The sequence below is a fragment of the Asterias rubens genome, chromosome 17 (assembly GCF_902459465.1).
Source record: "Asterias rubens chromosome 17, eAstRub1.3, whole genome shotgun sequence".
In the NCBI taxonomy this organism is placed as follows: domain Eukaryota; kingdom Metazoa; phylum Echinodermata; class Asteroidea; order Forcipulatida; family Asteriidae; genus Asterias; species Asterias rubens.
The window spans coordinates 902,950-915,039 of NC_047078.1; the positions used below are offsets into that span (position 1 = coordinate 902,950).

Here is a 12,090-nt window from a genome sequence, read left to right on the forward strand (position 1 = left end):
AACCTTATTCAGCAACACTTTGTTTTGCCCAGCTTATGTTTAAAATGCTTAAGCAGCTCTATAAAATTAGGCCCAGCCAGTGTTGTAACATTCTTAATATTTGTTGGATCAATCCCTGAAACCACTCTCGCCCCTTCCCACCTTCCCTCCTTGACCTTCCGGTCTGCCTGAAAACCACTCTAAAAGAAGGACATTAAAGGAACATTACAGAATTGGTTTTGCGAGCAAAAACGTTGCTGGTAGTGTAAGCACTTTATGTTATCCACCATATACATAAACTGACAAAACTGTAGAAGTTTGAGATCGATCGACCATCTGGGTCACGAGAGAATAGTGAAAAACCGATTACAAATTTTGCATTGCATCGAAAACAAAACAAAAATGAATAAAACGCTCAGAAATTTGATTTAAAACAAGGAAATATTAGAGTAACGTTGTCCACCAGTTACTGCATGCCCATAGTTAAATATAGACCATTTTCTTGGAGCATTTTTCAAACCCATGGAACTTCTGCTAATGGCTGTAAGCACAAAAGGTCTAAGCCAAGTTTTAGGAAGTCATTCAGCAGAAAACACTGCTTGACAAATTTCTTTACTAAGCAAGATATGAGTAGGGCACCAGCCACAACATTGCAAACTTAATGTTATTTAGGCTGGTAACCTGTTTCTGCTAAGCAATACTTTTCTGTACTAAGCACATTTATGAAACATCTTTATGATATTGGGCCCTGCTTACAGTCTTTGTGAACTTTGGCACCGTTGCTGAGTGCCGGGTGGAATTAAAGATGGCCGATCTGAGCCTGAAACACCCAAAAGTCATGATTTTGGAAACGCTCCAAAGACCGAAATGGAAACTTAAATAATTATAAAACATCATTTTCTAAAGAAATGCAGTTTTTATTATTCTAATAATGAATTTGCAGACCAACATGCCGCAATTTGTTCTCGTGCAACCCAAAAAGGTGAGCAGTCACCTTGTGTAAGAACCCAGAGTCACCTCATTTGTTATGCTGTTTATAGCTGGCCTTACCCCAGTTAAGCCCGGTTCTTCCTTCACAGCCACTTCCTGCAGCATCTGCTTTGTTCACGTTGATGTAAAAGGGCTGCACTATGTCATACGCTACATACCCAAAATAACATAGGTTATGTTCGAATCCCACTTGGGTTGCTAGTGGACTTACATACACTTGTAGGACCAGAATACAAAGGGGTTTAGGAAAAAAAATCCACAGATTTATTTTGAACTCCAAAGATGAAACAGTTTAAACTATTACCTGAATTCAGATTCTATTTATGTCTGTACTTTACCTCATGATTTGGTACAGTGTAGTGAAGCGACAGCGGTGACTGCGTCTCTGGCAGCAGCAGAAATCTGACAACAGATTCATGCATGAATCATTTTTCATATTCAAAATTGTTATGGGTGCAAATTTGTCCAAAACATATTACATTCAAAGGGAATTCTTTCTCAAAATAGTTGCTACCATCAACTACTGAAGCTTTCTCAATCAAGTATGTTTTAGTGGTCATTTATTTGGGGAGTAGTTACCAATTTATGAGTTGTGAATATTTGTAGATCTTTTGTGGCCGATTCAAGTCGGAGTTCTGGCAGGGAAGCTGTGACGGAAGAATTCCTTTAAAGGGAAGATGCAGCCATGGTCTTTTTGGAAGCAAAATAATCATTGAAAATATGAATGAGTTTTCTTATTGGAGATGTCTGAAATGGGTTGCCTGTATTGCTTTTTGTGACATGGTTGGCCAAGCATGCAGCAGCCTACGGTTACTCCCGTTTTCTGAAATTTGTTGATTATAAGCTTCCAAAATGACAAAGTTGTACCTTCCTTTTCGAGGGGGCTGCATCAGCTTGGGTATGCCATTATTGCTTAGTAAGCACATGCAATACACTACATGTCAGTGGCTACGTGTGGCTTTCTTGCATTGTGTCATCGCATAGGTCTTTGCCTGTTGAACATATTGAATGAATGTCCACGAAATGCTTTTAAAAGTGTTAATTTTTAACCCGCTATTTTTAATTTTTAGATTGTTGTTTTTTTCCTTCTTCATGTTTAACTGGATGTTATGAACCATTTTAAAGCATGCCATGTGACGAGTGTTTTGTAATTGGCTGCCGGCTCAAAACCCAAGGCCCAAACTTCTCACTCTGTTGTCTTTTTCTCCCGAAAAACCTTTTGGAGAATCCTATTTGCTCTGTGGCAGTACTAACTGTGTAGGCCTGTATCGCCGCATAGACACGCTTCAATGCAGTTTGTTGTTTAAGACACTGGACACTATTGAGGTGCATGTGCATGGCTGCAGTTGACATAACAATCTAATGTAAATGACCACCAAAATATTAATGTGGATCTAAGAATGGGGTTTTTGAATCGCATGGAAATCATTTTAATGAAAAGTTTATCCCCACGAAAGAGTCTCTGTGCTTTCAAATAAAGCAACCATTGGCTGTTTTAACAAGAAAAGAAAAACAAAATTCCATACTTTGTTTTCCTAAATGACTCCTTTGAATCAATTTGCCTGTTGCTTTGTTTGATTGTTTGTTTGTTTGTTTGTTTGTATTTATAAAACATTTTTCCCAAGATTTTATTGATAAGACTTCATTTCAGTATTATTGTTGACAATTTGTTTTTGTCTTTTTCACATTTTTGGACCTATTTTAAGTATACACACTTCCTGAACGTTATTTTAATACACTAGACACTCAATTAACCAAAGGATTGTCCTAAATGCATTCATGAACATTTTACAAACTTTCCCATCTTCAAATTTAAATACTGTACATTTTTTCCCCAGTAAAACAGAGTCCAAGACGGACCTTATCACATCATGTTGTTGTTTTAAAGTTCTTGCAATTTCCAATTCAACACAAGTGGGATATATTTCAGCTCCCATAAAATCTGCAGTGCCTATTATCTCTGGTATACATGTAAGATCACCCCCCACCCTCTAGTCCACTCCCTCTCTCCTTGAAAGTGCCCGCCATCTGTGCCTGCCATATTACACAAGGAGTCTTCTGTCATTAACATGCATGGCAGCTGCTTGTTGAATCATTTCCCCTTATCATTCTAACCCTCCGTTTAATTGCAAACCTCTGTATTGACGTCTGTTTTGTTTTATTCGATGTGGCATCGTGAACTTGGTGTATCATCAATCCATTGTAGGTGGCGCCAAACATGCAGCAGCAGTTTTTCCTCCAGCAACAGGCTACACAGCAACCAGGCCTCTTGCCTCAACAACCTAGCATGTTGCAACAGGTATAAAGCCCATGGTTCAACCTTCCTGTGAATGCGAATGCGATACGAACTTCGACGTCACAAATTCGCAACGAATAATGCGCATCTGTTGACTTGTGCTCAACTCCTGCGAAACATCCTCTGCGATAAGAGCCCTGTGACGTCAAAATTCACTTCGCATTCGCATTCGCAGGAAGTATGAACCGGGCTTATCTCATCATCCAGGTGTTGTTATTTTGAATTCAACACTTCACACTCAAAACGCAAATACGGAGCAGATGTTGACAATGGCAATAAGTATCTCAAAAACTTTAAGATGATCTTATGCGTGTAAATTGACATCGTTAACTGCTTCCTTATTAGTGTTTTTTTTTGCAAGAACAAATTATAGCAAATCTTACTAGCCATAAATTGACATCATTGAAAGCTAGTCTCATAAGTATTTTTATCTCAAGAACAAATCGCAATTCTTGTGTGGCGTAAATTGACATCTGCTTCCTCTTTATTGTTTTTATTGCAAGAACACATCGTAGCAAAACTTACTTGTCATGTATTGAAATCTTTGACTCCTAAGTCATAACTTGTATTTTTATTGCAAGAACATAATGCAAATCTTGCGTGATGTAACTTGACATTGTTGACTGCGTCCCCGTTAGTGCTTTTGAGTGAAGTGTAACCTGGCCTGTAGTCATTATTAACGCTTTATCATTTTAATCAACATTCCAACTTAATACTACCAACCCAATAGCTGAACAGTAGTTCCTTCGAGCACCCTTTCGTAGTTTTTATACCCACTTTCAAATCATTAACAGCTATTCATTGTTATTTCAATTTTGTGATAAGGGTTCATAATGATTTTTTTGTAGTAACGATTTTTTATTACTATTTCTTATTTTCATTTATGATTTCAGTTGAATACAGTTGAGTACTTGTTGAGAAAGTAGCAAAAAAATCTGATGGTGTTTCATCAAAAACATTGAATCCATCCAACCAGGTCCCAATTTCATAGCACGCTTAATGGTAAGCAAATTTATATGCTTACTGTAGCAGAAAAATTTGCTAAGGTGCAAGCATATTTCACAGGTTAGCTGAACAAATAGGCGGCCATTTTGCGCATTCACTATGGATTCGCATTGTGACATCATTTTTTTTTTTTTTTTTGCTGTAAGCGCCGGAAGGCTAGCATGCCTTAAGTGTGCTTACGGTACCAGCGCTATGAAATGGAAATCGCACAGTAAGCACAAAAATGGCTGTAAGCAGCGCTATGAAATTGGGCCCAGACCTCTGGCCGTAGTGGAGTTAGTAAACAAACTCTTCAGACATTTCCAGAGATTCAAAATTGTCAACATACACTTATTAATTTCTGATCAACTTTATCTCTCTCTTTTGTGGGGGAACCTAAAAATTAAAAAAAGGTAGTTTCTTGTCCGTTTGGAAAAGAAATAATTGTTTCACAATATTTGTAACCCTGCATGGAGTGGTCAATGTCCAGCATGACAAAATGTACGGCAAACATTTTAATGTTCATGTCAATTTAATGTGAATAGTGTTCATCATCCTAAATCCATGTATAGTAGTAGTTACGTTAAGCAGATTTTTTTTTTAACAGAACAGTTTTCGAGAAAGAAGTAATTTTCCACCTGAATAATTGTAATTTTATTTCGAGACCTCAGAATTAGATTTTGTGGTCCCGAATTCAAGCATGTGACAAGGGTGTTTTCTCGCAACTTCAACAACCAACTGAGTTGAAATTTTCACAGGTTTGTTATTTCGTGCTTATGTTGAGAACACCAAGTGCGAAGACTGGTCTATGACAATTACCAAAGGTGTCCAGTGTCTTCCATGACTTGGTTACCACTCAAGTGATGGGTACCTGTTATGTTTTTCCATCACTTAATGTGAAGTGCATACAACTATTACAAAGTCTGGGAGTTGGGTTGTGGGGTTTATCATTTACCAGGAGAAGTTTTTACAAATGTTGATATCAGTCTCGTTCTTTATTGTCACAGGTACAAGGGCAGCATAACTTGCTTCAGAGTTCAACGTTGGTCGGTACCCACACTGTACAACAGCCTGCAGTGACACTGGCTACAATAGCAAGTACACAGGTAGGATGATTGCAGTAGTCACAATAGGGGACTTTTGGGACGCTTGGTGGCAGCAGACTTACCAGGTAAAATCCATTGTTCTTGGTAATGTGCGCATGCTCAGAACTAAGTAAACAATGGATATTTACCTGGTAAATCTGCTGCCATGGGGCGTTCAAAAGTCTCCTATTGGAGGTTGGGCTTTGAGTTTTGTTATTTACTTGCCAGGTTTTATTTATTTATTTATCAGCACCATTTTTATTTATCAGCGCTCGGGCAATTATGGCGTGCAGCACATGAGGGTATAGACTTGTGGACAAGTCGTTTAAGACACTGGACACTATTGGTAATTGTGCAGCACATGAGGGTATAGACTTGTGGACAAGTCGTTTAAGACACTGGACACTATTGGTAATTGTGCAGCACATGAGGGTATAGACTTGTGGACAAGTCGTTTAAGACACTGGACACTATTGGTAATTGTGCAGCACATGAGGGTATAGACTTGTGGACAAGTCGTTTAAGACAGTGGACACTATTGGTAATTGTCAAAGACCAGTCTTCTCACTTGGTGTATCACAACATATGCATAAAATAACAAACCTGTGAAAGTTGCAACTCAATTGGTCATCGAAGTTGCGAGATAATTATGGAAGAAAAAACACCCTTTTCACATGAAGTTGTGTTCTTTCAGATGCTTGATTTCGGGACCTCAAAATCTAACTCTGAGTTCTCGAAATCAAATTCAAATATTTTAATGGCAAATTACTTCTTTCTTAAAAACTGCGTTTCTCAAAATATGTTTTATACTATCAACAGTAAGTTTTTATGCAACAACTACTTTGAGTAATTACCAAGTAGTGTCCAGTGCCTTTAATATTTGTTGAGGTGGTAGGTGAGTCGCACTGGAAAGCTCTCTGGTGTCAAAGACTGCTCTCGCATGATCCCTCCTCTCATGCAAGAGTGCTGGCTCCTGACTACTTCTTCCCCGTCAGCTCGCAAGAACATTCGCCAACTCGCCAATTACCTAAGAATTTTGGGGAGAGTCTGAACGCTATCATCATGATAAAATTTTAACGACTTGTCCACTTTCAAAAAACAAAATTTTTTGATTTGCCTTGATAATTAATTTGCAAGTAAGATTTGAAACTTTGCGGTAACACCATGTTATGACTATCTCTAATGAGTTGGGGATGGTTCTGAAAAGAACCGTTGGTTTCAACTCGACGCTTTGATCAGTTGGCTCTGATCGTCTTCTGGAGAAATTAATGAGCAAATGTTTTTTCCGTCTGCAGGCTGGAGCAACCATCGTAGCAGCCCCGCCCACAATCACCGCTCAGCAGCAGCTTCAGATTCAACATGCCCATAAGACATCAGCAATCCAACAGGCTGAGGAGTCTACCGATCTAGAAGAACTAGAACAGTTTGCAAGAACCTTCAAACAGAGACGGATAAAACTTGGCTTCACACAAGTGAGATCCTGAGCCTATAGATTCTATTTCATAAAGCCGCTTACGCCAAATATTTGTGCTTACTGTGCAGATTCCGTTTCATAGCGCTGCTAACCGTAAGCACACAAAATGGCATGCCAACCCGGTGCTAACTGTATGAAAATTTAATGACACAACTTTGGAAATCCATGGTGAAGTGAACGTGCACTTATGCTTAAGCAAATTGTTTCTGCGGTAGTTAGCACAATCGTCTGCTTATCGTTAAGCAGGGCATGCTGAGAACCACTATGTTTGCAGAAAACATCTGCTTCATACAGGCTTTATGAAATTTGCTTACAGTAAAACGCAGTGGTTAATAGAGAATGTCGGTCAACTTTGAGTTACCGTCAGTTTAATTCTGCATTTCTCCCCAACTTGAATATCGCTATTGTTTGTTCGTCTCTTACAGGGTGATGTTGGATTAGCTATGGGTAAGCTGTATGGCAACGATTTCAGCCAGACGACCATCTCGCGCTTTGAGGCGCTCAATCTTAGCTTCAAGAACATGTGTAAGCTGAAGCCATTGCTTCAGAAGTGGCTTGACGACGCCGACTCCACCATCTCCAATCCGTCGCTGCTTGGAGGGACCGGCTTGGACTCTCCAGACTCCCTCGGACGGCGTCGGAAGAAACGCACGAGCATCGAGACCAACATCCGCGTGTCTCTAGAGCGGGCCTTCATCCACAACGCTAAGCCCACCTCTGAGGAGATCATGATGTTATCGGAGACCCTCGGTATGGAGAAGGAGGTCGTACGAGTTTGGTTCTGCAACCGTCGCCAGAAGGAGAAGCGCATTAACCCTCCATCAATAAACCTAGCGAGTCTTGGCTACAACGGTACCGGTCCGCTCATGAGCCCAACAACGGTCACACACACACAGTTAAATTCCAACAACAGTATCGGTCTGCCAATCACGTCGGCCAATGTGACCGGGGTGGTGGGATCAGGCCCTGGTGGTCTGACCATGAACGCGACCAGAATCATCACAAGCGTCGCGCAGGCCGTCGCTAACAACAACAACCCGCTGAATAATTTCAAGGTCATGAACAACACAACGACGGTCAACAGCGCGATCACGGACGCTGTCAATGCGGTGTCTGTGCCTACCTCACTTGTCCCCACCTCACTGGTCCCAAAGACCATCCATCTGGGCCAGCCCGTTCCAGTGTCCATCGGCACGAACGGTGTGCAACCCACGAATCTGTCAATAAACACTACATCTAACACACTACCCATGGAAGTTGTTACGATGTCAGTTTCTAGTCATGAGACCTCAACAGCACCTGCTTCAACCATGTCCACTATTGAGACAAATGTAATAGGAACGAAATAAATCCCCCCTCCTCCTCCAAACAGATGATGCAAGTCTTATAAATCCCCCCTCCTCCTCCAAACAGATGATGCAAGTCTTCGTCAATCTTGGGAACTCTAGGCTCCGTTTTTGAGAACTTTGGGTTCCCTGTTTTGGGGACTCTGGCTTTCCAGGTACATTGCTTTGAAGTATGAGGAAACCAATATCAGACAATAAATTGGAATAGACTTGCTCAACTGCCCCCTGATAAATTCATGGCTTGATTTTGTACGTCGGTTGACAGGTTTTTGTGACAGTTCAGTGATCAGACCAAATCGTTGAGAAGTAAGTGTGTGTTGGAAAGCTGGAAGGAAAAAACCTGAAGGTATGAGCTATGCATAAAGTACTTCTGCAAAGTCTTGAAAACGTCTAGCTCGTTGTGCTTGCAGAGTCATTCACCGATGAATTCAGAATCTTGATTTGTAAAGTTGGCGATGTTTTTCTAACGGGAAAGCGTGTCATTAAACCTGAGTGTGTGAATTATGAGAATAGGTCAATATCTGCTGAGTTTGTTTGGCCGGCCTTGTACCAAGATGGTAAGTTTTTACTTGCAACTATTGGAGGCGATCAAGTGTGTGCTAAAACAAAGCAGCACAAAGGAACATTTTTTGAACAAGAGTCTGGCTGCCTCCAAGTGAACAATTAATGTGAAGATTTGTTGGTTGTGTGTGGAGATAGACAATGCATTCATGATAACCCACCGTCATCCTAGAGGTCAAATAATCGCAATGCACTGCCAATCAGCAACCTCCAGATAGAGGGCGCCCTGCTCAATGTCATTCGGTTGGTAACAAGAACATGGTTGCCTGTCATGCCCAGTATATCCTTCACGCAAATAGTGAAAGCAAAGCGAATTCCCTGCGTCGCAGTTGAAGAAAAAAATAACGGCGTGTATCTCATCATTTGCATCACGTACAGTAATAAGCTTTGCATGGGCTTTCAGGTGAAGTACATGTAAAGACCGGGCTTAACTCTGGGCAGGACTAGACGAAGCCTAGCGTACACCATTGGTCTCCTTATAGCTGGTTTGAGGTTTTTTGTTGTTATTCAAAAGTTAAAGTTGAGTTTTGGGGAGTTTACAGAACTAGAAATGCAGATTGTACCCAAATTGTAAAGTTTGTTGTCTGTAAAATTGTACAATGCATCGCTGCAAGTAGTTTTTTTATGGTGGTGGGAATGGGGTTTTTATATATTTTTTATTTTTACGTTTGGGATGTTTTTATTTGGTCTCCAATGTTTTGGTCTCAAAACCATTATGACCTTATGATGGGTTTACACACTCCATGTAAATTGATTTTGTTATAATTAAGAGAAGATATCAAAGAATTTCCTTTTAAAGGTACATACCAAGGGTTGGGACTATAAGGTCGTTAGTTAATACATGTAGATTTGTTTGCAGTTTTATTGGGTGGATTTGCATATTTATTGTTGGAGTTGGTGGTTAATGGAGCTAATTGATCAAGAGCTGTCTCCACAGAATTAGTTTGCTAAAAAGAAACAATGATCTCTAAAGAAGATATCTTTTGACTTTTGATGAATTATTTAACAACCTTTTGATTATTACAAATATGAAATTGCAACTAACGACCTTATAGAGCTGACGATGCTTTCAATTTGGAGACAGGTCTTAGAGTTTAGCTCATAGAGCTAGAACAGACCAAGGGTGGATTTCACAAAGAGTTAAGACTAGTCGCATCTCGAGTTAGGACAAGTTACTCGTCCTAACTTAGGACTAGCCACACATTTTATACAGGACTAGTCCTAACTCTTTGTGAAATCGACCCCAGGGTCCAATAGACCTTTATCATGGTGCAGCTATCTTGAATTTCTCCCATTGATATCAATGTTACCAAACTGAGGCTGGAAGAACAAAATAGTCTGGTTCCTATTTGCAAAATGATTATTAGCATTCATTATTGTTATTCGATCTAAGGAACATGACCAGGATGGAGGCAACATGATAAAGGTCTATTTCATGGCTCAGCTTACCGTTACTAAAGAATCGGCTCTTACAGAAACAGGGAATTCTGTGCTTTTGTTAAGCGTATTTCACAGGTTAGCAGAGAACTAATAACTTGTGTGTGTGATACTAGGCATTCCTTGCCTACAAAGCTAGAGCAGAAATTCAACGCTTGCACAGTAAGCAGATATTGGTGATCGTAAGCGCAGAATTTGGCCCTAAGCAGAGCAGTGAAATTGGGCTTAAAGCACAAACTATTGTATCCACATGCACAACAGCTTTTTCAAGCCTCTTGACTGCGACTTGTGTTACATAATATGGCTCGACAAAACTTAGGACAATTTAGAATGCTAGTCAGTTATAGTGCGGGCCATTGTCGATAAACAAACTGCGCTAGCTAGCATGGCTAAATGCTTACAGTTAAACATTCAGTCGTGTTAACAGATGTTGTAACCAAACTCAACATTTCTGCAAACTTTCAATTGAAAACAGATACATCCCAAGATTGATTGCTTTGTTTCCAATGTATTCAACACGATTTTTGAATATTTTTGTGTAATTGTTACGAACTGTGTCCATCGGTTTTTGCTTTATAGATGGCTTCCCATAGCTCTCCAAACTTGGTTGGCAAAAACTCCAACTGTGATGTAGCAACGGAACAGGGCCTAATTTCATGGCTCTGCTTACCGTAAGCGCCGACGGAAGCAGGGAATTCTGTGCTTACGGCAAGCGTATTTCACGGATTAGCAGCGAATTTGGGCTTCTGCTCGTGCGTACTCCACTTTACTAGGCATTTTACGCTTACAAGGCTAGTGCAGAAATTCAGTGCTTGCACGTAAAGCTGGGAATCGTGATCGTAAGCGCAGAATTCGGCAGTAAGCAGAGCCATGAAATTGGGCCCTGCTCTTGATACAGCTTCTTGGTTTCAATGCCATTAAGAATCCGTTTCCTCGCCATAAACAATAGTCTTTTTTACGTTATTTTGTCACGATAAGAAAGCCTTATCTAGTGGTTAAAAAGGTGAAAATACATGTATGTATTTATACAATTGTACAGGTTAATTAATTTTCTACCAGCATGTATTCTTTTAATAGTATAGCATTAAGGTCGATTAAAATTAACCAATTGTTCAGCGTCCTTTTTCTGGAATCATCTTGGTCTACATGTTATTTCTTTGTTAAAACAAAGTACACAGTTATTTGATGGCCAGTAGACTGGTTAAAATGCTGGACTCATTATTCCTTTGATTTTTTTTCAATTTTGAACCCAAATTTGAGAAAAGTGTTAGCTTTGTGCAAAATTTGATGCATTTTAGATTTAAATTTGAGAAGGGACGCAAGGCCTTGTGTACTTATCAAGGTTTGCCTCAAAATGTTCACAAGGCGTACTTATTAAATTTTGCCTCAAAATGTTCACAAGTCTATAACCTTGCGTACTTATCAAATTTGGCCTCATAATGTTCACAAGGCTATATATAACCTTGCGTACTTATCAAATTTTGCCTCAAAATGTCACCTTGCTTACTTATCAAATTTTGCCTGAAAATGTTCACAAGGCTATTACCTTGCATACTTATCAAATTTTGCCTCAAAATGTTTACAAAGCTTTAACCTTGCGTACTTATCAAATTTTGCCTCAAAATGTTTACAAGGCTATAACCTTGTGTACTTATCAAATTTTGCCTGAAACTGTTCACAAGGCTATAACATTGTGTTCTTATCAAATTTTACCTCAAAATATTCACAAGGCTATAACCTTGCATACTTGTCAAATTTGGCCTCATAATGTTCACAAGGCTACATATAACCTTGCGTACTTAACAAATTTTGCCTCAAAATATCACCTTGCTTACTTATAAAATTTTGCCTGAAAATGTTCACAAGGCTATAACCTTGTGTACTTATCAAATTTTGCCTGAAACTGTTCACAAGGCTATAACCTTGTGTTCTTATCAA

The 12,090-nt window shown here is 39.6% G+C and overlaps 1 protein-coding gene across 7 annotated transcripts in view; it reads left to right on the forward strand.

Moving 5' to 3' along the window:
• The window catches only part of LOC117301457 (POU domain, class 2, transcription factor 3-like), a 32,075-nt gene extending 22,168 nt beyond the window's left edge, over positions 1-9,907 (forward strand). For 6 of the 7 annotated variants that reach the window (XM_033785452.1, XM_033785451.1, XM_033785457.1 and 3 more), the window contains 5 exons: positions 923-961; positions 3,176-3,268; positions 5,257-5,355; positions 6,630-6,806; positions 7,234-9,907. In XM_033785452.1, the coding sequence (XP_033641343.1) occupies positions 923-961; positions 3,176-3,268; positions 5,257-5,355; positions 6,630-6,806; positions 7,234-8,157 (1,332 nt within the window). In that variant the 3' untranslated portion in view covers positions 8,158-9,907. The remainder of the gene's footprint in view (positions 1-922; positions 962-3,175; positions 3,269-5,256; positions 5,356-6,629; positions 6,807-7,233) is intronic. The other variant, XM_033785456.1, reaches the window with a different exon arrangement.
• The last annotated feature ends 2,183 nt before the right edge of the window (positions 9,908-12,090 follow it).